Source organism: Marmota marmota, unplaced genomic scaffold, assembly GCF_001458135.2.
Source record: "Marmota marmota marmota unplaced genomic scaffold, marMar, whole genome shotgun sequence".
In the NCBI taxonomy this organism is placed as follows: domain Eukaryota; kingdom Metazoa; phylum Chordata; class Mammalia; order Rodentia; family Sciuridae; genus Marmota; species Marmota marmota.
Window position 1 is genome coordinate 1,788,550 of NW_026000130.1, and position 26,829 is coordinate 1,815,378.

Consider the following 26,829-nt stretch of genomic DNA (forward strand, 5'->3'; position numbering starts at 1 on the left):
CCCAATCAAAGGTCCAGCAAAATCACTGGATCCCGATTCTAGACCGAGAGGCCTTCCCTGCCCTAGTCCAGAGAGAAGCTGCCTGTGGCACCAGGGCTCAGTGACTTGCTGGTGGCCCTGCCAATGGCACATCCTTCCAGAGGGGGCTTGACTGTGTAATGACTGTATTACATCAAAACCTTAAAGAATCCATCTAAACAGGAGCATTTCACTTTACTGGGGTGTTTTTAAAACTCGGCTGGAGTACAAGCTGTCCGTAGAAGCACTCTTCGGGGTGGTGTGGGTGGGCTGGCTCGGTGGCCAGATAATTTGGGATAGTAGGTCCCCTCCAGGAATCCCACGTCATCATGCGGAAGGCTCTGAGCAGTCCTGCCTTAACTGTCATTCAGCTCACAGGCCCGGGACAGTCTTCTAGATACCTCTTAGCGTGTCATGGGACGTGCCTCTGTTCCTTTGCCAACCCCATGTTTGCGCAGTGGCTGCGGGACAGGGGGAAGAGCCACCCACAGTGGCCTTCACCCTGCACACCTCAGGAAGGCTGTGGTTTCTGTGGAGGTGCTGTCTAGACCGCAGTCACTAGGACTCAGTGAACCACCGCAGAAAGGGGGACCCGAAAAGGAGCGCAGAGAGTGGGTAGACCTCGGGCACCCTGGGGTGGGGGCCGCTGCCCATCACTGGGCTCCAGGACCCTGGAGCTCCCTTCTCCATGGTCAAGCCCAATTCCATCTCCCTTTGTGGTATTCACCCACGTGAGGGACCTGTCCAGAGTTTAGCCCAGGCATGAGTAACTGACTTACGGGTGGGCTGCCTCTTTAGGTTAAAGAAAGGCTGCTTGTTCTTGGGAACGTGCATTGCTTCACTGTCTCCCTGTGGCCCCATGTGGTTCAGGAACTGTCATCAGGGCGAGCTGTTCTAGCCCAAGAATCGGGTTGTGGGGATGTAGAACCCACTCAGTGCTGCCGAGTCACCTCACATCTGCTTGGAGGACAGGGCCCAGTCCATCCTCCCATCCCCTCCCCTCCTCTCTTCTCCTCTCCTCTCCTCTCCTTTCCCCTCCAGTCCCTTCTTCTCCCCTCCCTTCCCCTGTCTCTCCTCCCTTCCTCCCTTCCCCNCTCCTCCCCTCCCCTCCCTAGAACCTAAGCATCTCTCTTGTTCACATGTTGTTTTCTGCCCTGAGGGCACAGTGTCTTTCACTAATAGAGCTTACAGTCACTCTGCTGCTTTCCAATCTCTGTGTTCCTGTCCTCTAAGGAACGTGCCTGTGTGTGTGCAGTCGCTGAGCCCCGAGCCAGGCGTTTTTTCACCTAATTTATGCAGATGTCTCATAAGAGAAAGCTCATCCTTTTGTCTCTTACCCAGATTTTTGTAGCAAGCTAGGCAACATTTTTTTTATTATTTAATGGACTGAGCATTTCTGAATTACTTATGAGCTTATCTTTATGCCAAATAAATTTCATTAATGATTTTTTAAAAACCAGCGTGAAGCCAGCTGGTATGTCCTATTAATGATTGGTGATAATACTTTTTTTAAACAGTCCTGCATAAACCATCGCAGGTAAGAAGCACATCGTGGAAGAAATATGATCCTCTTTCTGCGAGCCTGCACAGTATTGATCTCAACTGTTTTGTGTTACCAGAGTTCCAGGTGGAAAGGCATTCTTTATTCTTTTTCTCCCCCTCCCACTTAGAAGAGCTTTGGCAGCATCCGTGGCTATTACATGAGCACCCAGAAGCTGGGGGCCTGTCCAGGGTCACGATTGTGCCCCACCAGGATGGGGGCAGGAACCTGTGCTCATTATCTTGTCCCTGACTCCGACCCCACTCCAGCACTTCAGTAAACGTTTGCTGAAAGAATGATAAAAGCATGATAGCAAATTACGTCCAGGTCAATAGAGAGTCACCAACCACCGTCTTTCCCTCTGGAGGCTCACAGAGCCTGAGCCTAAGGAGGTGGGACAGCTGCAGGTCCATGCTAAGGTCCCCAGCTGTACTTCAGTCTCTCCATCTGGAACTGAATCAACTCCTCCCTACCCCAGGGCTTGCTTGACTCCTGGCTAGACCGCAGGCAAGTCCAGGGGATGATTTGGAACTCTGGGACCCTTAGCGTCCCCGGCTCCCACTCTCTCCTCATGGAAGCCTTGTTTTATTGTCCCATGGTCATTAAGGTTACAGAGTGTGCTGGTTACATCCTCAAACTCTCGAAGCAGATTTCCTGGGTTTAAATCCCCGTTTGCCACCTCCTGGCTGTGAGATGCTGGGTAAATTGCTTAACCTCTCTGTGACTCACCTGAAACAGGAGGATAATTGTAGCACCTGATTCATACCCTCTTCTGTGAGAATTAAATTAACACATGTGATGTGCCTTGAATAGTGCCTGGCACATACTAAGGTGTCAATGATTTTAGCTCTTTATTGTAAAATGATTTGTTGTACCCTGGGAATGGAGCTGGGCATTGTATGTGTTACCATTCTGTCACCTAGCTACAGATATGAGACAGAGACCTGGCTATTGTACCCCAATGCTTGGAGAATGGGTCCAGAGCCCTTTGGAGCACAAACCATGCTCTTTATTTATAGGTGGATATAAGGTCTAGATATAGCTTGCTTTATTTGAAGTCAAACTGGAAAAAAATAGATAAGTGAAATATTGCTACATAATAGGGGACAGGAAACAATGGTTCTCAGAAGATGAACAGACCTTCAAAAATGTTTGACTTTAAGAATTAATAGTTTATAGACGTTCAGCACCTTCAGCTGGATGCCCAAAGATACGGAGCAGAAACTCCAAGGAAAAAGCAGGTTGCTGTGGGGAAAGAATGGGATGGACCAGAAGCTGGATGATGGGAGGAGGAACCCAGGGAGCCTAGCCCTCAGGTCTTCTTAGACAGAACCAGGCAGAACCGATCCACGGAACTGGTGCCTAGAGGGGGCTGCATTAGGTGTAGAAGAAGGGGGGGTGGGAAGAAGGGAGGGGCGCTCTGGGCAGGCTCCTGACCTCACCTTCTCCCAGTGCATGGCCACAGTAAGGTGGCTTTGGCTGCAAAGCCAGGTTCAGGCCTGCCATCCCCATCAGACCTCTTTCTTTGGCTCCTCTCTCAACACTAGAAAATGTGTCTCTTTTTCCACATCCTCCCCGCCACCCACCCCATTTCAAATGGAATCCCTTACCAAGAGCCATGTTTGGTGTGGTCCTGTCTCAGTGTGCCTTAGGAATGGCTTAGTTCCTTTTGCCCAGTGAGGTGAACGCTATCAGAAGAATTACTAAACTAAAACACTTTTTATCCTGCAGAATGGAGCTGTGGAGAACAATATACTGACCAGTTTCATTACTAAGAAACGTGAAAAATGATTGTCTACATCCTTTAAAGCCATGTCGAATGATCCAAGTCTAAGCAAAGCTCCAGTGGCAGATAGCTGTCATCAAAATCCTTTTTATCTTCCTTTAAAAACCTGGTCTTGTTTTAATTATGTTTTAAAATTAGCACATATAACGCTATCCCAATAACATGAACAAAATAATCCACATCAAAACAACAAAAAACCCTCAGAGTATTGGGAGCTACATTAAAATGTTGCAATGGTTATCTCAGACAATCACGAGGCTAGATAGATGATAGACACAAGATACATATATATATATACAGAGCTAGCTTCTGTATTTTTAAATATTTTCTATATCAACAGGATTCTTTTGGCTATAAGAAAAAAGAAAATATTATTTGGAATGCTGTAAACAAATAAAGGCTTGTTTTTCTCACTAAACAATAAATGTGAAGCATCCAACATAGATTCAGAGGCCCAGGAATAACAGAGCCTATTTTTCTAATTCTCTTGATTTTTCTCTCATTCTAATCCCATTTGCCTCATGCTCCAAGGAGGGCTGCTGAAGCTCCAGACATCATGACTCATTCAAATCAGAAGGGAGCTGATTCTGTGTCCTATCATCAGTAAAGCAAAAGCTTTTGCTAAAAACCCCAGAGGAAATCCCAGGAGACTTCTGTTTTTTGTCTCATCAGCCAAGTAGTGGCCCTTGACCAGTCCTAGCTGCACAGACACTGGAAAGGTCAATATGTAGCTTTTTAGCTCCATGAGCAAAGGCAGGCAGGAAAGAGGGAGGTAAAAATGAGTGTTGGGGACGGGGGTGTGGCTCTACGGTAGAGCACTTGGCTAGCACTCGAGAGGTCCTGGGTTCCATCCACCTCCCCACATACACAAAAATATGATGATGATGATGATAGAAAATGAGTGCCAGGTGACAGCCTTTGCTGTCTGCTTGCAAGACTTTTTTTTTAATATTTATTTTTTAGGTGTAGATGGACACAACACAATGCCTTTATTTTTATGTGGTGCTGAGGATCGAACCCGGTCCCACTCATGCTAGGCAAGTGCTCTACCACTGAACCACAATCCCAGCCCTTGTAAGCCTTTTAAAAAGTCATTTATTCTGGGGCTGGGGTGGCGGCTCAGTGGTAGAGCACTTGCCTAGCATATGGGAGGCACTGGGTTTGATTCTCAGTACCACATAAAAATAAATAAAAAATAAAGTCCCTTGACAACTAAAAAAAAAAAAAATCATTTATGCTGGGTGTGGTGGCACAGGCCTGTCATCCCAGCAATTTAGGAGGCCGAGGCAGGAGGATCACAAGTTCAAACCAGCCTCAGCAAATTAGTGAGGCCTAAGCAACTTAGTGAGGCCCTGTCTCTAAAACAGTAAAAAGATCTGGGAGTGTGGCTCAGCGGTAAAGTGATTCTGGGTTCAATCCTCGGTATCAAAAGAGAGAGGTGGGGTACAGAGAGAGAAAGAGAGAGGAAATCATGTGTTACTTTTATAATTGAAAAAAAGGTAAGATTATGTTCAATCTTGAATCTACTGTAAAATCTCAATTATGTAAAAATATGCACAACTAAAGGTGTGAAAAAAGCCATGGCGGCATGAAAGTTGTCTTCTTCAGTCTTGAGATAAATGGCATCCATGTTCCCCCCTGGCTACTAGGTGACCAGAGGCAGAAAGATTGGTGGTTCCTGGAAGAAGTGGGAGACTCGGAGAGGAGGGTGGATGGACAGGTCTGCAAGAAGAGACAGGCTAAGAAAGCACCCCTTGCTGATGTGTGTGGGCGGGGCTGAGGTGTCATGAACCAATGAGCGCTTGGGAAGCTGAAGTTCGGGTGATTTCTAGTAATCCTGAGCCTGCAACCCAAATAGAGGAGATAAGTGGGTTTTCAGATTGAAAGTAGATCACAAGCACTTTCTAGGAATACATGTATCAGTGGCATCTCTGTAATGTGCTTGAGCAAGTCAGCTTCAGAAGCCTCCAGTCCAGTAAACCCTCTCCCTTAGATGGGGGACAACAGCTGACAGCAGTCAGTGCTGTTGCGATTGCAATCCCATTTGGTCCTTTCCGTGTTTTTGAAATGGCCCTAACCACAAGCCCATGTACTAATAGAAAAATGAGCAGAATATATGAATCACTTGTTTTGATAGCATTACGCTTAATCTAGCTAGAATACTTCACACAATCATAAGAGTTTGAATTCTCAATCCAGTGTGAATTTTTAAAATGAAGCTTTTCAGACCCGATTGCCCTGGGAAAGCAGATTTCATAATTTGCTCTCCAGCCTTGCTAGAAAATCCATTTGTCTTTGCAATTGAATTTGCAAAGTGAAATCATTTTGAAGGGCTGCTCCTTTGGCCAGCTCTTCCACTCCACCTCCCTTTTCCTGTGCATTTCCAGGACTCCCTGTTGGTCTGGGCAGACCAAGCCATCCTGTCATCCCGTCTCAGCGGAAGGCGTGATGCTGCTTGGGGGTGGGCTTTGTCCTCACCACAGACTGACCGGCTGAATTCTGCAGCAATTGCTGCCTCGGATTCTCAGAGGGGCAAAGGAACAGGGCGGGTGGGGAGTGCTGGGCCAGGAGGCTGTGGGCAGTGGGTCAGTCCTAGATCTGTACCTTAGGGACACCATCACATCTGTGAGCATCTTCAAAAGCAGACCCAGCCACCCTGCCTTTGTTCTAGAGTGAAATAAGATTATGAAGGTCCAGGGGCTTTGACATTGCCATAAAATGTTCCATTTAATTCAACTCAACAGTACAACAAATATTTTTGGAGATGGTGAGTTTCCGGCTGAGATGTAGCCAGGTAGACACATCCAAAAGGCAATTGGATTTATTAGACCAAGGCTTAGGACAGAACTCTGAGCTGGGATTACATGTTTGTGAGTCACAGTTTTTCTTGGTACCACTGCACTGAGATCACAAAGAGGAATTTTGTATATTATTGTCATTATTATTGCTACTACTGTCTTACTATTTAGGAGGAGTTCACTCTCCCTTATTAATAATCTTAATGAAGTTGGGAGGAAGCCCATGTATCAAGGTGTTTTAATTTATCTTCTTAATGAATTACATCTCACAGATAAGAAACTGGTGAATAAGATCTGCCAGTAAGCTGGATTTTCAAATTAAGGTTTCCAGTTTCTCAGACTTGCTTAAATTATTGGATACTAGCCAAAAGACTTCCCAATTAATTAGCTTTGATGATTTATTTTAACAACTTCAACTGATGACAGTACAGAAATGAAGTTGTTTTTTTAGATTATTAATTAGTAGTTCCAGAGTATAAAAATCACCTCGGAGCATCCACTGTTTCTCTTTGTAGTGCTTTTGGCATCTGGGACGAGATGGCTCCTCACTCTGTCTGACTTCCCCACGTGCCGCCTGGGTTCGCCTGTTTTCTATTGCTGATGACACAACACCACACACTAAGTTAGGAAGAGAAAGGTTTATCAGAGGCCCAGGACCTGGCAGTGGTCTTCTTCTTGGAAGAGTCCTGAGGTGGCACCGGGCATCACATGGCAAGGGACAGGGAGCATGTGTGTGTCTGCCTACGTCTCTCCCTCTTCTTACAAAGCCACCAGTATTCAACCAAGGGGCTCCACCCCATGACCTTATCCAGGGTCAGTCACCTCCCAAGGGACTCACCTCTAGACACCACAGTGGGATTAAGTTTCCACCTCACAGTGGGGCTTAAGTGTCAGCACCTGAAGCCTTGGGGACATCCAACCACATGCAAGCCACGTAGTACCCTAGGCCCCACAACCTCCTCCTGGTACCCTAGACAATCTGCCAATCAAAACTCCCTGAGGCACTTCCAAACACCCTGCAGGGGGCCCTCCAGCCCAAACACTTAAGGAAATGGTTCCCTTCGGTCATCACCTGCAGAGCTTGGCCATCATGTCCCCAGGGCCCATAATTGTGCACTGGTCTTTGGTGAGATGAGCTGGTGCCCAAGGCATTTACTTAGGAAATACTCTGCATCTAAGACTCAGAGTGACTTACGCTCCATAAGAATACTGTTAGGAGCAGCGGCAGCTTTTTTACTTTGTCATTTGCAATATTGAGAACCACAGGATGAAGCTGTTTGGACTAACATCAGTGACCTAGAACGTGGAGCAGCAGGCTGTGGCATTCACTATTTTGTTTGATCTTCACAACAGCTTTCTGAGAAAGATGAAAACCTGAGGCCAGAGGAAGTAGTAACTTGCCTTTGTCACATGTGACAGTGAAGTAGTAAAACCAGAAATAGGGACCTTGAGATCCTGGCTGGAGCCTTTCCACCATAAAGCAGTCTCCAAGTAGCCGGCACCTCTGGGATCTTAAAGCCGGTAGGACTGGCCCAGGGAATGAATCCAGAGCTCAGGCAGCCAAGTGGGGGCGCGGCAGCCCCATGCACTGCCACTGGTGTGGAAGGGGCTTTTGATGGCTTGTTTGTTTATTTAGCTTATGATATCAAACGACGGTGTAATTGAAATAGAAAATTCAAGCCTAGGGAAACATAGAGCCAGGCGCAGTGGCACACACCTATCATCCCAGCGGCTCGGGAGGCTGAGACAGGAGGATCATGAGTTCAAAGCCAGCCTCAGCAAAAGCAAGGCTCTAAGCAACTCAGTGAGACCCTGTCTCTAAATAAAATACAGAATAGGGCTGGGGGTGGGGCTCAGTGATCGAGGGCCCCTGAGTTCAATCCGGGTAGCAAAAAAAAAAAAAAGTAGAACACTAAGAGGAGAACCAAGAGCCCAGCCCGCAGCCCAGGAGGCTGACCCGCTTGTCGTATTAGAGCTTCATTTTCCAGTCAGTCTCCTGACAGCCAAAGGGAAAGAGAAGGGCATGATTCACATTCCCCCGAAGTTGGGAGCACAGCCTTCCTCAGAGAGGGAAGCTGAGTGCTAGGAAATCACTCAAGAGGGTCTTGTATGGGGGATTCTGGGGACAGATGTATGATGTTAACAAGATTTCATAGGAAATATTATAATAGATTATTTTATATTATATAAATATTATAATAGATCTAATTCTCTTTTTAATAGCATCGTTTAATCAAAAACAGATCAACTAACCCTGAGGGTGGGATGTGGACCCTCAGTTAAGCTGAGCCTGTTCTGTTTGGGTCCATGTAATTCGGTCCAAGATGACATACGTTAGTGGTCTCACTAGATCCAGGGCTAAAGTCTAAAGCACCCAGAGGTGCGTATGGCTCAAAAGCTCTTCTGGACACTTCTCTTAGTAGATGCCTCTCCTCTCACAGGCTTCTTTGGGATGCAGGATGAGCCTGTGGGCTGTGACAAAGGCCTAGAAGGTTGGCACCATGCCAGTGGCACATCCCTCGGGGTATGATAGCACCTTAGCAACAGTGGCCTGAAACACCCAAGTGATGGAGTCACACGAGGCCGACAGCAGGTTCCTGTGGCCCTCAAGTGACTCACTGATCCAGGCCGGCCACGTGCCACCTTCCCAGAGCTGCACCGTGGGGGACGCACAGCTTCTGCAGCCCCCGAGACAGGGCAAGAGGGAGCCGAGTGTCGCAGCCCAAGTGTTTCCCAGAACCACCCAGAAGGAACACGTCACTTCCCTTCACATTGTGCCCGACTTCTCCTGAGTGCAGTGATGGAGGTAGAAGAAAATCAGACAGCAGTATCTCCCACAGCCAGGGGAGGAAGGCGGCCCACACCAGAAAGGGACGAAGGTCACTCACAGGAGAAGACGTGGGGGGAGGGAGCCGGAGGTGAGAGTGAGGGGCTGGTGGCCCTGGCAGCACCACGGGGACCCAGGGATGGCTGGGTTGGCGCTGGGTGGGAAAGGCAGTAAGTGCCACTTTAATTGGCCTCCACTCTGCAGGCCAGGGGACCTGGGGAGGTGCTCAGGAGGCGGGACTGGTCCTGCTCCAGGCCTGAACCAGGAGGCAGGAGCAGCTACCTCAGCACCTCAGAGTCCATCCAGGCCCTGAAACAGAAGGGACCCCGACATTTAACTTATGAGGTGCCTCCCGCCTCTTATTGTGATCCGGAGTGAAACCAGGCCCACTTGGGCTTTTCCAAGCAGTGACTAATGGCAGGGTTCGGCCAGCCAGGCCCAGCGCATTTTTCACTCGCTCCAGGCTTCCCGCCACAGTGGCCTGGCCAGAGCTGTTAGGGATGACTGTGCCTAGCACTCCCTACCTCACCATCCATCACCGAGCACCCTCTCCAGCCACCTCCTTTTTAATAGGTTTAATTATTACTTCTCCTGCTTCATGGCTCGATTAATCTTCCCATGGCCTCTGGATTTACAGCACACAGCCCGGGAATATCTGAGCTATTCACTATAGACTCCGTCTCTCACTGTGTGAAGAGGCAGGAAGTGTGGCCGTGTGTGAAGCCAGAGGAATATCTATCTGTGGGCTCCAGGCTGGCTTCTTGTCACTGTGCATGCAGCCCAGACTTGGGGATGGTAGCAGTTGGGGACCACAGAGGAACTGAGTCTGCTCCCTTTAAGCTTCAGGTTAAACAATCAGGACCTCTGGATATCCTCAAGTTTGGTTAGGAAAATAGGTAGGCCAGGCACAGTGACACACACTTGTCATCCCAGCAGCTCGGGAGGCTGAGGCAGGAGGATCATGAGTTCAAAGCCAGCCTCAGCAAAAGCGAGGTGCTAAGCAACTCAGTGAGACCCTGTCTCTAAATGAAATACAAAATAGGGCTGGGATGTGGCTCAGTGGTCCAAGGCCCCTGAGATCAATCCCTGGTACCCAAAATGAAAAAAAAAAAAAGAAAAATAGGTAGTTTCCAGTGGAGTGGGCTGGGAGAAGGTGGAAAGAGGGATTTCCTCGACCCTGTTGACCTTGTTACATACAGCAGGCTCTCCAGAGGTAAGGCACTGAGATCTGGGACAGAAGTGCCATTGAACTCTCCCCGTCTCAACTGTTAATGAAGCAAAAGAAGATATGGGGCTCCTAGCTTCACCGACCCCTGAGAGAACAGGCAGAGCTGCTGGGTTTGGTAAACCCAGTGGACCGGTGTAAGGAGGCCAGAGATAGTGAGATGGCCCAGAGTTCCCCAGAGGTGACGCCCACTGGCGATCACGCCCCCTGCTCCTTCTACAGGCCGGAGTCCCTTAGGATTTTTCTGGTCTCTAATGGACACTCTGCTCTCTAGATACAGACATAGTCAGACCATCCCTCTGTTGAGCTGCCAGCTTGGATGCTGAGCGACACAGGAGAAGCAGGCACAGAATCCTGTCCACCAGGCTTTCCAGGAGGAGCAGGGAAAGAGTCTGGCCCATGAGCCACGCACATCGGTTCTAGTACCAACCTGCCCTGACGGCCCTGCAGGCCTGAGAACATTCTCCAACTTTCCATGGCTCTGGGATCACAGGATCAACCTTAAAGGATTGTTTCGAGGTGCGAATGAGGTCATGGGGCAGGGAGCCAGGCCCAGAGTGTTCCTGGAGGAGCCCACTGTGAGGGCCCGTCTGCAGCTGCAGTCCTGGGGAAGGTGATTCTGGGATTATCTGCCATTTAAAGTGTCATACCTTTGCTGCCCTCCTTTGGCACAAACAATGGAGACTTGTCTCCAGGGACATGCATAGTCACCAGAAAACATGTTCATGGTGACGTCCAGTGAGCCACACGTCTGGTGCTCTCACGCCCTGGATTCCAGCCATCTGTGTAGTAGCCAGGTCTGTCCCCTCAACCCACCGCAAGCTTCGAGGTATTTTACGAACAATGTGAAAGAACTATATGTGCAAACTTGAAGGGAGAGGGTCCAGGAGCATAAAGGTGTCTAGATAGGGATGATGGGTACTCAGGGCCACCCTCCCCGTGTGCAGGAGGAGCTGGTGGAGTAGTCAGGACTCTCACCATGAGCAGGTGGCCTCAGCTGTTCTTATTGTCCCCTCCTGTCCTAGATAAAGTACCACCCTATCCTCTAACGTCATTCAGAACAAAAGATAAAGTGTCATCGTCTTACCGAAGCTCAGTCAGTGGGGTGAAGGCCTGTGTTGCTGCCAGTCCACACACGTCCTTCACATGCTCGAGACAGTATGAAGGCTGGAGTGACTCTACTGAGGTCCCAGAGACAGAAAAATGGACTTAACCATCCACATCAGGACTTAGCTAAGATCAGGACTCAAAAAAGTTTCCTGATCCAAAAGGGGTTACACAAGAACATGCCGTGTTAGCCAGGCGCTGTGGTTCACCCCTGGAATCCCGGCGACTCAGGAGGCTGAGGCAGGAGGATCACAAGTCTGAGGCCAGCCTCAGGAACTTAGTCAGACTCTCTCAAAGTGAAAAATAAAAAGGGCTGGGGATGTAGGTTGGTGGTAAAGCACCTCTGAATTTAGTCCCCAGTTTAAAAAAGAAAATGCAGTGCAAACTTCTCTATCAATCTTTTTTTTATATTTATTTTTTTTAGTTGTAGTTGGACACAATACCTTTATTTTACTTATTTATTTTTATGTGGTGCTGAGGATTGAATCCAGTGCCTCACGCTTGCCAGGCAGGCACAGTACCACTTGAGCCACATCCCCAGCCCCCTCTACCAATCATTAGTATTTACTCTCTATTATGGACATTTTCACAGGTGGAGAGAATAGTGTAATGAACCCCACAAACTCATAACCCCGTTATTGACATTTGCTAATTTTGTTTCATCTATTTTCATAAATGTGCAAGTGGGCAGGCACACACAGGTCCCTCTTTCCCTGCCACCACTGGAGCACTGTTAAAGCACATCATAGAAGCCATGCTGTTTCCTTCATAAATACTTCCACGTGTACCTCTCCGGAGACCTTTGTCAGTGCGGCTGCTGCCCATGGCACACCTGTCCTCGGTGGAAGCCGATGGGCTGGTGCAGCTAAGGAGGGGGTCCAAGGGTTCTCGCCCGGCTTCGCCCACTAACGCCGCCTCTTGTGGGGAGCGAGCTTGTGGGCCCCTCCAGTCCCCAGGTCCTGTGTTTTCTTCAGGGGGTCGCTGGATAAGGCAGATCTCAGTTCCCTTGAAAGCCGGAGAGGGGCTGGAAGCCCCTCCGGGTCGCGCACCAGAGGTGATCACAACGGGGATGTCTTCAGTGAGCGGAAGAGCGCACCCACTGTCGCAGAGGGGCACGGAGGCCCGACGGAGAAAGGCGGCAGGGTCCACTGCTCAGATACCCGTGTTCGAGTCCTAGTTGAAATTGTTTGGCGTGCCCCGTTCGCAGCTCCTGTGCTCTTTGCTCTTAATGGTTAATGATAAAATTAAAACGTTGGGAGCGCTCACTGTGTCCCAGGCCCCTGTGCCAGCCTCACCACCACGGCCTCTGAAGAAGGCAGTGACCGAGCAGGAGGCCCGTTCTGGGTTGGATTCGCGACCACGTGTCCTTCCCCCGCGCGCCCTGGTGAGAGCAGGGCTTTGTGAGGGTCTTCTGCCCCACTAATCTTCATTTAATTCCCTCCCTGCAGCACGTTGTCACCTCGCGCGCCCCTGCTGACAGGCCCTCTGTAAGTCTTCATCTGAGTGACGGCCCTGGAAAATCAAGCTGTGGTCTGGAAAGGGAAGGAGGATCTGCAGATTATCCCCTCAGCATGTGCAGTCGCTCTGCTGGCAGCTCTCAGGGCCGCTTTTATGTCGCTCAACAAAGAGAGGCTGCGAGAGAGCACGCACAGTGTTCCCTTCAGAATCCCCCAGACTAGCAGCCGGGGGACAGCAGAGAGAGGCGCAGAAGAAAAAAGTGCCCCACCCCACCAGCCCCACTGCTCGCCCTGGTCTGCTGCGGAAGGCTTTGTTTTGAGACCCTTCCTCTGGACACTTCAGAGGCCCTGGGAAGGAAGAACAGAGGCTCGGGGAGGAGGCTCGGAGGGCTGGCTGCAGGTCAGATCACTTTGCTGTCACCAGCAGGCAGTTCCCTTCGCAAATCATCGAACCCTGGGTAGCCATTATCTACCAACTGCTCCCTATTAACTAGCCCAGACTCTTCCGGCCAGAGTGAGGGAAGAGAGTCCCTTCCCTTTCTCTCTCTAAGTACTGCTCATGCCATGTTATATGTTCAAAAACGCACATTGGTGGTTTTGTTTTTTATTTTTCTTTTTGCAAAATTGGGCATTCTACCACTGAGCTACATCCTGTTTTTTGTTTTTGGGGGGGTTTTTTGTTTTGTTTTGTTTTGTTTTGAGACAGGTCTCATTTAATTGTGAAGGTTGGCCTCAAACCTGTGATCCTCCTGCCTCAGCCTCCTGAGTAGCTGGGATTACAGGCATGTGCCTCCATGCCCAGCTGCGTATGTGCTTCTCATACTCCTTCTTTGAGATGATTATAACCTGACATTGTTAGTAAGAAAGCAAAAAATGCCAAAATAAAACCAACTTTCAATTAAAATAATAGGAAAGCAAAGTTCAGAGACACTGACTGTCTCAAAGACACTCAGCTGAATGTGGCAGGAGCCAGGCTTATAAAGCAGGACTTCTGGTTTATTCTGAACCCCGGTGCCTTTTCTGTCATCATGCGCCTTCCTGAGGCTCAGCTTTCTGAACAATCAATCCTGGAGGAGGGTGGGGGGCTAGCAAAGAGACCTTGTCTTTGGTGGGGGGACATACATGAAGACCAGCGTGCCTCTAGTGGCCTTCTCTGAAGACCTCTGTTGCTTGTTTCCTCTGTCATTGTAGCAACCAAACGTAATCATACTGGCTTAAAACTCATTGCAGCCAGGCGAGGTGCAGCATTGCCCCCCTGTGATCCCAGCAACTCGGGAGGCTGAAGCAGGAGGATCACAAGGTCAAGGCAGGCCCCATCCAAAAAAAATTTTAAAGGCAAGGATTGGGGACGCAGGGATGTGGCTCAGTGGCAGAGTTACCCTGGGTTCAGTCCCTAGTGCTGCAGAGAAAGGGGAGGTCATTGAAATAATCCAGTGCTATGGTGCCAAAAACACTGCAAGCCATCCCTGTGGGAGATCCAGGCACCCTGCCACCCGCCCAGCTGCCCTCTGCTCACTACTTGAGATCCCAGGTGTTGCGGAGGCATTAGTTCTTCTCTGGCCCCTTAGAGTTCCTGACCTTGAGACAGACTCTGAAACACCGCCAGCCTTCCAGCTGGGACACCCCTGATGCCGCCAGCCTGGGATTGTGACCCCAGGGAGGGAGTGACTCCCGGATCAGTCCCAGAAATGTTACTTCTCCCATTGGACCAGAGTTCAAAATTACTTTAAGAGTTATGTGTTCCTTATTTTAATATATATATATATATATGTATTTATGGGGCCGGGGCTGTGGCTCAGTGGTAGAATGCTTGCCTAGCATATGTGAGGCCCTGGGTTCAATCCCAGCACCTCATAAAAATAAATAAAATAAAGATATTGTGTCCATCTACAACTAAAAAAAAAATTAAATACAGATAAGTCAAAAGAAAAAAAAAAACAAACCTTCAATCCTACCACCACACACAAAAAGTAAATACGTTTGCATACATGTGCCCTGTTAGTTTTTATCAAAATGTGGCTTTGTAGCATATATATTTCCTTAATATAACTCTACATTACCATTTTAATGTTATCATGTTATCCCATTAATATAGATGTACTGTGATTTAGTTATTTTAAGATTATGGAATATTTGACTCATAAAAAACACACAGAAGAATTACGGTATTTTACCTCTGCCATCTCAAGAACTCCCTTTCCTGGAAGTATATAGTAATTGCAGTACTAATACTTGAATTTCACTTACAGTTTACAGTGCACTTGCAAATATTTTATGTCATTTGATCCTTATCACCACCCTCTAGTGTCACTATCACTATTCTTAATTCTCCTCATTTTATAGAACTGAATACAGTGGAGTGGGGCTAAGTGATTTACCCAGTACCCTAAGTCCAGTTAATGTCAAAGAGCTGGCAGTCCCAGGAGCAGGCAGGACTCCTGTGGCAGGGCAGACAGACCTCCATGGCAGGTGGGGAGGAAGGGCCATCCGGTGGCCCTGGCAGGCTCACCCCCACCCCCACGCCCCGACTTCAGCATTGATTATGTGTCCTGGCGTGATTCGCACCTGACTGCCACCCTATGGTTCTGTACAGAGGGCAGAGTGGCTTCATCTCTCTCTGTACCCCTGTGGCCACCACAAGTCTAGTTCACGTTTGCTGGGTGAACAAGTCAGTGAACAAAGGGTGACATAAAATTAGGTAAGTTGCAAAGGCAGGGATTCGACAGCTCCCATTTTCAAATCAGACATTTGCACAAGAGCTCATCTTGGTGACGCTAAGATTCCTGTGCCTCTGCAGGTGTTGGTCACCACTGCAGAACTTGCTCACTGGTGCACAGAAAGGTATGTGCAAAACCAAGAGCCAGGAGGAAGCACACACGAGGTTCTGCACCTCTTCCAGTGCCCCTCCTGGGATGGGCCACCTTGGCTACCCTGATGACACCCCTCATTTGGAACTAATTTATATTCATGATGCATCTCATTTTGAACTGCAGATAAAGCAGTGGCTTGGCTTAGGAACTGGAGTGCAGTTTATGGGGGTTGTTTGAAGCGCTGTGATTGTTGATTGTCAAAGCATAGAGCAGAGTTACAGGAAATTTTGGAACAAAAATCACTCAAATCCCCTCACTTAGCATGGCAGCTACTTTCATCTTGTGGAGTCCCCTCCAGGTCTTGTCCACACACACAAATTTTGTTCTCCTAGTTGTCACCTGCAGCTTGCAGCATTGCTTCCTGCTTTTCCAGTTAACACGACCGTGAGATCATTTCCCGTTTTAATGCACAGACTTCATAATGACCTTTTTAATAACAGTGTCATCTTCTGTTGAGTTGATATGCCAAAATGCACTGGCACAGTCCCCCAGTGTTTGGCATTTAAGATGTTTCTGATTTTCCACTTCTCTATAATGCTGCAGCAAAGACTAAAAACACTTAGTTTGTGTGGCCGTTGACTGATTTTCTTAGCTTATGCTCCCTTGAGCGGGATGGTGGGGTCAGAGTAGGACCAGATGCCACAGTCCCAGAGACTATGGAGGCTGAGGCAGGAAGATCTCAAGTTCAAGGCCAGCCTGGCAACTTAGAGAGACCCTGTCTCAAAAAAAGCTGGGGGCAGAGGGCTGGGTATATGACTCAATGACAGACTCCCTGGGCTCAATCCCCAGTCTCTCTCTCTCTCTCTCTCTCTCTCTCTCTCTCTCTCTCTCTCTCTCTCTCACACACACACACACACACATACACACACACTCAACACGCACACGCAGTGGGGCTGTCTTCGTTTGGCACACTGCTGATCCAAAGGTTGTTCTTGTTTATGTCCCCAGCAGTTGTCATGTTTATCAATTTCAGGGCAGCCTAATCAGTATAGGGGGTGTTTAAATTTTTTATTTGCTAATTTAGCAGGAGTAAAATGGTACTTCAGGGTTGGTTTATTTTGCATTTCTTTGATTATTAAAGGAAATTAGCATTTCCCCCTGTGGTTACTCTTTGTATTTCTTTGGATGTGAGTTGTCTGCTAACATTTCTAGTTCTTTGCCTCTTTTAATAAATTGGGGGGCTGGGGTTGTAGCTCAGTTGTAGAGCACTCGCCTGGCACATGTGAGGCACTGGGTTTGAGCCTCGGCACCACATTAGAAAATATAAATAAATAAAATAAAGGTATTGTGTCCACCTACAGCTAAAAATATTTTTCTAAAAAATAAATCAGGGTCTTGATTTTTTTCTAAAACTGAATGATATCTTTACTCACAATAGATATTAAACTTTTTCATATGTGTTTCACATATATCCCAGTGTTTGTGGCCTTTTAATTTTAGATACTTATTTGCAGTAGAAAAGTTCTTATTTTTGTAATCAAATCTGTCGATGTTTTTTCCTGTTGCTTTGAAGCTTAGAAAGCTCTCCTCCCTCTGGAGAGTTGATAAATATTTAATTCTACCTTCTGTTATTTGAAATTCTTTAATTCATCTGGATAGTATTTACTATAAATTGAGTTGCAAATTACATTTTTTTTCCTAAATTACCCGTCAGTTATGCCCATCTTCCTGGCCTTCTCTCCTCCTTCCCAGGAATCATCCACCAGATGAAAGGCGACTACGACACTGCGCTGAAGCTGCACAAGACGCACCTGTGCATCGCCCAGGAGCTGAGCGATTACGCCGCCCAGGGCCGCGCCTACGGGAACATGGGCAACGCCTACAACGCCCTGGGCCTGTACGACCAGGCGGTCAAGTACCACCGGCAGGAGCTGCAGATCTCCATGGAAGTGAACGACCGCGCCTCCCAGGCGTCCACGCACGGGAACCTCGCCGTGGCCTACCAGGCCCTGGGCGCCCACGACCGGGCCCTGCAGCACTATCAGAACCACCTGAACATCGCCCGGGAGCTGAGGGACATCCAGAGCGAGGCCCGGGCTCTCAGCAACCTGGGGAACTTCCACTGCTCCCGGGGAGAGTATGTCCAGGCTGCCCCCTATTACGAACAGTACCTGCGGCTGGCTCCTGACCTCCAGGACATGGAGGGAGAAGGGAAGGTCTGCCACAATCTCGGCTATGCCCATTACTGCCTTGGCAATTACCAGGAGGCGGTGAAGTACTACGAGCAGGATCTGGCATTGGCCAAAGACCTTCATGACAAGTTGAGCCAGGCGAAAGCCTACTGCAACCTGGGCCTCGCATTCAAGGCACTGCTGAATTTCAGCAAAGCTGAGGAGTGTCAGAAGTACCTGTTGTCCTTAGCCCAGTCCCTGAATAATTCCCAGGCTAAATTCCGGGCCCTAGGGAACCTGGGCGATATATTCATCTGTAAAAAAGATGTAAATGGTGCAATAAAATTCTACGAGCAGCAGCTGGGCTTAGCCCATCACGTAAAGGACCGAAGACTGGAGGCCAGCGCATACGCAGCCCTGGGCACTGCGTACCGGATGATCCAGAAGTATGACAAGGCCCTGGGCTATCACACGCAGGAGCTCGAGGTGTACCAGGAGCTCAGCGACCTGCCAGGGGAGTGCAGAGCCCATGGGCACCTGGCTGCGGTCTACATGGCCCTTGGCAAGTACACGATGGCCTTCAAGTGTTACGAGGAGCAGCTGGATCTGGGGCAGAAGCTGAAGGACCCAAGCCTAGAGGCCCAGGTCTATGGCAACATGGGCATCACGAAGATGAACATGAACGTGATGGAGGAAGCCATCGGCTACTTTGAGCAGCAGTTGGCCATGCTGCAGCAGCTCAGTGGCAACGAGTCTGTGCTCGACAGGGGCCGCGCCTACGGCAACCTGGGGGATTGCTACGAGGCCCTGGGTGACTACGAGGAAGCCATCAAGTACTACGAGCAGTATTTATCTGTGGCCCAGAGTCTGAATCGCATGCAAGACCAAGCCAAGGCTTACCGGGGGCTAGGAAACGGACACAGGTAAAAATGACAGAGGACAGATCAGGTAGATAAGCCTACAACAGGAGCATCGGTGAGGGTGAGAGCACCTCTGCATGGCAGCTTATTAACCACAAAGCATTTCCACACGAACCTCCTTTGCTTTCTTCCACAGTCTTTGTGTTAAGCAGGTGATATTATTACCTTTGTGTTACGGAAGAAGAAACCAAAGTCCAGAGAGGTTAGGTTAATACTTAAGATTACACAGCTTAAAAGGGATAACTAAGAGTCACACCCAGGGCTCTGACTCCAGAAGTGGTGTTTTTTGGATGATATCAAAAGGATCAAGATAAAAGAGTGAATAGGGATGGGAATGGGAATGAATCAATTTGACAGGGCTTTTCTAAATACCTCCCACATTTTATGAATGTGTTTATCAGTACATCACTACCCACTAACTCCTTTTCCTAAAAGCCCCTGGATATTTGCAGGAGTGGACGGACCCCTTCCCCATGCCCTCACCAGGCTGGGCCCCTCTCAGAGCTCTCTTGACAGAGCAGTCCTGGTTTCTGTGCACTATCACCTGCCAGGCCTGGGGATGTGTCCCCCCCCAGAAACTGAGACTCAGGAAAGGGAATCCTTAGGCCCCACACAACTGGTTTGATTTGCTGCCAGGTCCCGTGCTCTTCCCATTCTGATCATGTCATTTCCGAGCAGCACACAAAGACACACAGTTGGCCAAGGGTGCTTTTCTTCCAAATGTGGGGTGCCTGTGTCTGCAGAATCTATGGCCTCACCACATAGGCAGGGGATTAGGGCCCCGGGATGGGAGGAAGGGGAAGGGTCAAACTAAATCATCACCCACAGAGTGCTCTGAGAAGCCCAGGTGATAGATTTATAGCCTCTGTAAAGTGATTTCAAAAACATAGTCTAAGCAGTAGTGGAAATTGGGAAGCCCGAAGAACCCAACAGTTCACTTGCTATCATTGTGCCTATTAATATGTTTTATGTTTCCTCTGGGGTGTATATCCCATTGAATCTCCAGCTCTTGGGAAGGTCACTAAGGGATGACTTTTGAATTGCTTTCCAGATTATGAAATTCCTCTGCATCTCACTCTAAGGGCACATGATAGATTTTAGCTAGAAGAGGAGTTAAGAGCTTCTATAGTAAGTGACAGTGACAAATGCTTTCCATTTTCTCAGGGGCTTTGGCATGTCTGCACCTGCACGAAATAATATCATTGCTTTTCTGTCTCCATCCCCACAGGGCCATGGGGAGCCTGCAGCAAGCCCTCGTGTGCTTTGAAAAGAGGCTGGTGGTGGCCCACGAGCTCGGGGAGGCCTCCAACAAAGCCCAGGCCTACGGCGAGCTGGGGAGTCTGCACAGCCAGCTGGGGAACTACGAGCAGGCCATTTCCTGCCTCGAGCGCCAGCTCAGCATCGCTCGGGAGATGAAGGACCGAGCCCTGGAGAGTGACGCGGCCTGTGGCCTGGGGGGCGTCTACCAGCAGATGGGCGAGTACGACACGGCCCTGCAGTACCACCAGCTCGATCTGCAGATCGCCGAGGAAACCAACAACCCCACGTGCCAGGGCCGAGCCTACGGGAACCTGGGCCTGACGTACGAGTCCCTGGGCACCTTCGAGAGGGCTGTGGTCTACCAAGAGCAGCACTTGAGCATCGCTGCGCAGATGAACGACCTGGTGGCCAAGACGGTGTCCTACAGTAGCCTCGGAAGGACCCACCATGCCTTGCAGAACTACTCCCAGGCCGTCATGTACTTACAGGAAGGTAGGTGACAGGCCACCCTGTCTCCATCTGCCAGAGACTCGGGGGAGTATACAGTTTGAGGGGTCGTCTCTGCATGGAGTGAGGGTCTCAGAAGCCACAATGTCTCAACTCCAGAGTCACAGTGGCTCCCTGGGTGGTTCTGAGGCGCTTCACTGATGGTTCTTTTTTGTGTTCCTGCCATGCTGGGGATCGAACCCCGGCCTCACACGTGCTAGGAAAGTGCTCTAACATCGAGCCACACGCCGAGCCCTGAGTCATTGTCCAGAACACCTTATCCTGCTCTGTGGGCCCAGATTGCCACACTGTCAGTGACACCAGCTGCCCAGGGAGCAGCTCCTCAGAACCCTCTGCTGGGTGAACGACTCAAACTACACCAGAGTCAAGTGAGACCTGGTCACAGCTAACTGATGGTCTGTCAGAGGGAAGCCCGTGTGCCTCAAATCCTGTTGTCCCCTAGGAAATACCTGACCTGTACCACGGCTGTGTAGTCATCAGCTCTGAGCCAGCGACTGAGGCCCAACCTGAGCATCCTCCCGAGCGTCGCCAGAGCCCTCAGCCAGCTTTCCTCCTGGGCCTGCAGTGCTGGGCTGCCGCGTGGCGGGGCTCTGTTCCGGGTTCCCCTGGAAACTGGCTGCTTCTCCTCCTCCTCTGCCTTCAGGTTCCCTCCATTTGCTGAGCACAATGGGTCCTTGGACGCCTCCTTTTCTCCAGAGCAGAAGCCCCACGGCAGGGTCTGCCCTCCCCCTGTTTACCCTGGGAGGCCTCTGCTCTGAGGTCCTCCCACAGACACTGGGCTCCTCGGAGCCTGGACAGGAGAGGGCAGAGGCGATGCCCCACACTCACTAGTGAAAGGAAATGACTGCTGTTTTCCTATGAAACCTCTTATTTATAGTTTCCAAAAGGTTTTGCACAGGTAGTTTATTTAATCTGATTTAATCCTCGCAACCTTGAAGGTTGCAGCTAAGTCACCTGAGGCTCGGGGTTAGGGTCTTTGTTTCCTGACCATGCAGCTGGTTAGTTGCAGAGTGGGGCTCTGGGTTTTCTCACCCCAGGAACCAAACAAGACCCTGTGGGGGGCCATTTCCAACCGCAGAGAGCAGTGCAGGGTTGGGGCGGTGCTGTCCTGGCTACTGCTGAGCCCCAGCTGGGGACCGGGAGAGAAGCAGGGGCGGAGTGGAGGGCGAGGGAGGGGCTCCCTGTTCTTGCACAGATGGGCCCGCTGGCTGCAGGCTGAGGGTCCTGGGGGACTGCAAGCCTCTGTCCAGGCCTTATTTAGCTCCCACTCCCTGCAGATGGGGCCATGCCTTGGTGCATTCAATATGAACAATGGCTTCTGGCTTCCGGAGCCACTTGACTGGTGAAATTCCAACAGTCTAGGGGCAATTTTCAGTTGAATTTGTGAAAACTATTAAATTGAGACCCAGCATCTGACAACTTCTCAGCTGTGTTCTCCAGACCTTCCTGAAATACTGTTTCAGTGCCACAGCTGGCTGCCCGAAACACCACACCATCACCAGGGAAAACTGCCAGCTCCTTTTTTACTACTTCTTGCAATTCCTGAGTCTCATGGAGACCTGAAGACTCGTGTTTGTAGCCTCTCGTGGTGTCTGCCTTACGTTGAGCTCGCAGCCAGAGCAGCCCTCCATGCCCTGCTCACAGGGTCGGGCCGATACAGGTGCAGGCCCCTGCAAGGTGCTCTTGTGTGCTCCAAGATTGGTCTGCAGCCTCTTGCACTGAGGGGACAGTTCAGCTGGAAAATACCCCAGTGCCTTCTCCCGGCCTTCAGAGGGGAGGGGGCTGCAGATCAGCATCGCCCTTCCCCCGCATTGGCATCTCCCAGTGAGGCTGGGTCTAAGTCAGCTGAACAAGCTCCCCAGGTGGTGCGGATGGATGCCTCTGGGTAGAGCCTCTGGTTTCTCATCTTGCAGATGAAGAAAGGGAGACTGGGCAGTTTGGTGATTTACTTGGGGTTATGCTGCCAGTCTCTGGCGCTCCACCCCGGGGAGCTGTGTGGGCAGTTCAGCCTCCTGAACAGCAGATGCACATAGGAGCTGGGCAGGCCACTCACCATGTCTGGGAGGGGGTTGTGTTGGTTTTTTACAATTCTGGGAATTGAACCCAGGGCTTCACACATGCTGGACAAGTGCTCTGCCACTGAGATGTACCTTCAGTCCTTTGTAAATTTTATTTTGACACAGGGTTTGAGTTGCCCAGGATGGCCTTGAATTTGCGATCCTCCTGCTGGAATTGCCCGTGTGCACCATGCACTTGGCTGTCCAATGGGCTTTTAGCTGTTTTTCATAGAGCACTGCCTGATGCTAGTTAGGTGTCCTAGGTGCTGGGCTACAACAGGAACCAAGCAAAGCTCCTGTTCTCACCAAACATGCCTTCTAATTTGGCTTCCCCAAGCAGTTTACTTGACTCACACCCACACCTGGCAGGGACATCAAACTGGAGAACCAACCTGGCAGCTTGTTGAAAGTTAAAACAATCAGTATCCTCCTGGTTTTCTCTCAAGAAACATCTTTTTTCCACATGTGTTTCCTTTTTGTGAGGTGTTTAAAAATATGAGTTCCTGGCCATGGTGGCTCGTGCCTGTAATCCCAGCAATGTGGGAGGCTGAGGCAGGAGGATCACGAGTTTAAGGCCAGCCTCAGCAATTTAGCAAGGCCCTGAGCAACTCAGTGAGACCCTGTCTCTAAATAAATAAAAATGGCTGGGGATGGGGCTCCGTGGTAAAATGCTTTTGGGTTCAATCCCCAGTCTCCACCCCACCCCAAAATATAAGATAATGTGCATTTGAAATATGTATTTCTATGAGCCTCAACCGGAGAGTCCCTTTTATCAGGGCCTCTCCTCCAGCTCAGCCCCTCTCCAGCAGCTGACAAGTGACAGGTTGGTGTGTGCAGAGGCAGCGCCACCTCTGACATAGACCAGGGGAAGCCCTGCTTTTTGTGTGCAGCAGGCTGGGGACCCCCATGCTGTCTTCCTCACAAGCCAGCCGCTCTGTACCGGGAATGAGGGCAGAGTGACACTGAGAATGGCTTAGTGACCGATACAGTAAGTAGCTGCCTTTAGATTGGACTCCCACGAGGCCCCACAGGCTGCTGGTGTCCTGAAACCCAGAAGCTTGCTGGTAGGTAAGTGAACCAGACTGCAGGGGCCTATCTGAGGCCATTAAAATGAGGACAGTCTCAATTAAGTCTTTTGACATGAGTGCTGGTTTTGCAACCCCACGGAAGCACATCAAAGGCTCAGAGTCTCAGGAAACAGAGTAGACATGGAACGTGCCGTCTCAGCAGCTGCAGGGGCAGGCCAGATCCCGTTCTGCTTTCAGGAGAACATTGCATGCGTCCCTCAGCGCCCACTCGATGCTGTGCGGCGACACGAGAAGAAGTATTACTGTGGATTCTGCACTTTACTCTCAGGAAAAGCTTTTGCCAGCCAGAGAATCAGACAAGATAAATTCCTCAGCCAGTAGTCTCCAAGTGCAAAGCTCCGGGTTCGCATCTGGGAGGGCGCCGGGTTCAGGTTCCATTTGTTTCCATTTCTGCCCGCCCAGCAAACCTGTCTGCTGCTCACAGCATCACCTGAGCTCTTGCTGGGCCTCCTCTGAGTGTCCTGGAAACTGTGCCACCAACGTGGCATTTGAAGAGAGCTCTTGTCTCATTCCCCCTCTACTGTGCTGTTAGCGTTCTTTACCCCTGAAGCAAAGTCACCTGCCAGGACTCGTTGAGGGGTGGAGCTATGTATCTTCTCTGAATCTTTAAATTTTTCTATCTGGTTTCAGGTTTAAGGTTAGCTGAGCAACTGGGCCGAAGAGAAGATGAGGCAAAAATTCGCCATGGTCTAGGCCTCTCCCTTTGGGCTAGTGGAAACCTGGAGGAGGCCCAACACCAGGTGAGCAAGAGAACCCTGACCCCAGGGAGTTCATGGCCAGAAGCGTGGGAAGGATGGCCGAGGTGGAATGCACCAGATACCGACTCATGCCTTGAGTCAATGCACAGGGTTCCCAGCCCGTGCCAGCCCAGAGGTGTTGACACTTCACACAGGGAAGACCCTTGCTCACTCACATGACAGGTGACCTAGTCATTTTTTTGGAATTCTTATATTCTGTGCTGCTGCTCCACATTAAACTTTAATAGAAGCAAAACAAGAATTCACGATTATTGGATTTAATGTCTTTCTAAGTCTCCAGTTATAGCAAGATATTACTTCTCTCCCATGGTGAGTCCATGCCCCTGTGTGAGTGCAGACAGTTGAAGAGCAGTTCCTTGACATGCATCTCTGGAGAGTAGAAAGATCCCTAGAGTTACGGCTTCCTCTGTTAGGTTGGAGCAGGAGAGAGATGGCTGCTTCTCAGGTCACCACTCGCCCCTTAGCCAAGGGGAAGGAGGAGAAGTCAATCAAGGCTCCTCCCTGGTGCTCGAAGCACCGAGGACGTGCCATCATCTCCTGGAATATTAAGGCATTTTTATTATACTTTTAAACTATTAAAGGCAATTTAAAGAATTAACTCTAATTTTCTGGCTGCAAAAGTTAAAATTTATATTGATGGAGTGATTTACTATTTTCAAAGTACTTTTGCTCACTGAATTTTTTCTTCAAAATACCCATGAAGTCGAAGGATGATTGTTCCCTTCACAAATAGGGAGCTGTCGCCCTGAGTCTCGCCAAGTCACACAGCAGTCAGTAGCACAGTCCTTGCTGAGCGCTCTCCTGGTGTAGGGCTCTTAGTGTTAGAATGCGCTTCTTTAGGTTTGGAGAAACAACAGGACAGGATCTCCATTAAGAATGCCAATTGTCTGGTCCTCAGAGTGCTCATGCGAGTGGGCGAGGGCGGTCCTCAAGGGGTCCATTCCAGTAGGCGAGGGTGGTCCTCAAAGGGTTTGTGCCAGTGGGCGTGGCCCCTTAGGGAGCTTGTCCAGCATGGTCCTGACCCTGGGGAGGGTGGGGAGTGATTGGGTCTGCGGCCTTGAACCACCTGCAGAGGCTGCCACTGTCCTGAGAGTGTGGCGCCTCTGCCCTTGCCCTGGCCTCATCCATCTCCAGGGTGCCTCCACCACACGGGCCCATTCCCGTCCTTACGCACCCTTTTCCTGGGGACCATGGATCATGGTTGCCTGATGACAAGAAGAGAACTTTTGTTTTAATCAAAATTAGCATTTGTTTGGATTAATATTTTTTTTCTTAACTTCCTCTGGACCTGATGTCTATAACCCTGTGTTTAGATCTCTTGACCAAAGTTGATTCCATAAGCTATGATTTACTGGGGACAGGGTGACACTTCTTCAGCCCACAGTGGCCTCCCTGGAAACAGATTCTTTTCAAACCTTTAAGAACACGTGGGTGGTACCAGGTGTTAGCAGGAGTCATCTGTACTCTGGCAAGAGCTGGCCTGGCTCTGGGAGGTGGGTGACGACCTTCTCCCCACTGTAGCTCTACAGGGCATCGGCCTTGTTCGAGACCATCCGGCACGAGGCGCAGCTGAGCACCGACTGCAGACTCTCGCTCTTCGACCTGCAGACGTCGTCCTACCAGGCCTTGCAGCGGGTGCTCGTCAGCCTTGGTGAGAGTGGTTGTTGTGTGCTCGCTGTCCCCAGGGTGCCCACCACAGCTCTGATGCAGTGTGATTTGTTGTCACAACGGACTCTGAAGGCACAATCAGCAGTTGAACACTCGTTCCTTTATTTGACAAAGACTGATAGAGCACCTACTGTGTGCATGCCAGTGCCAGCCCTGGGGATAATAGTTCAGAGGCTCCCAGGATATCCAGCCATCTAAGTCACTAAGTCCAGCACCCAGTGTTTGTGCTAAAGTAGAGAAACTCTGGTACTGGGAAGTATAGCAGTCCTGGGAGCCTGAGCAGGTGTCCCTGAGACAGATGCCTGGGCCAGGAGTCCCTGACCCTCACGTTCCTTCCCTTCTTCACCCCACCTGGCTCAAGCCTCTGACCAAGGGGAAGCACCTGAGAAGACACAGGTGTCTTCCGTTTCCCCAGCACATAGCCTCCCCGACGCTGTTCAGGGAGTGTGCCCTCTTGACCTGTCCTCTGGGCTGTGACGTTCACGGTTGGGGCTCGTTCTCTCAGGCCTGCATGATCTGGGGCACTGGTGCAGCCTGCAGTTCCTCTCATCCAAGCCTTAACTGTCCCCTTCCAACTCCTCAGTCACCTGCCTCTTCCCAAAAGATATTCACTGAAACTAACAGTCTTTGAAGTTGAATGTTGGGGACTTCTCAGTAACCTGCCCTTTCCCATGTGTAGGAACACTCAAGTTTCCCCTTGAAAAGTTAAATACTCATTGCCCAGGATTATAATTTACTATCTATTAGAGTCACAGTGCTGAGTCTGTCCAGCACCATGGGACTGATTTTCCAGCGTGCACAGGAGCTGTCCCAGCTGTTCCCATTGGTAACT

General features: G+C 49.8%; 1 protein-coding gene across 1 annotated transcript in view; it reads left to right on the forward strand.

The window, feature by feature from the left end:
* The window catches only part of Ttc28 (tetratricopeptide repeat domain 28), a 583,072-nt gene that overhangs the window by 470,350 nt on the left and 85,893 nt on the right, over positions 1-26,829 (forward strand). Inside the window, exons 9-12 of the mRNA XM_048784881.1 lie at positions 17,321-18,662; positions 19,888-20,411; positions 24,202-24,311; positions 25,851-25,980. Coding sequence (XP_048640838.1) covers positions 17,321-18,662; positions 19,888-20,411; positions 24,202-24,311; positions 25,851-25,980 — 2,106 coding nt within the window. The remainder of the gene's footprint in view (positions 1-17,320; positions 18,663-19,887; positions 20,412-24,201; positions 24,312-25,850; positions 25,981-26,829) is intronic.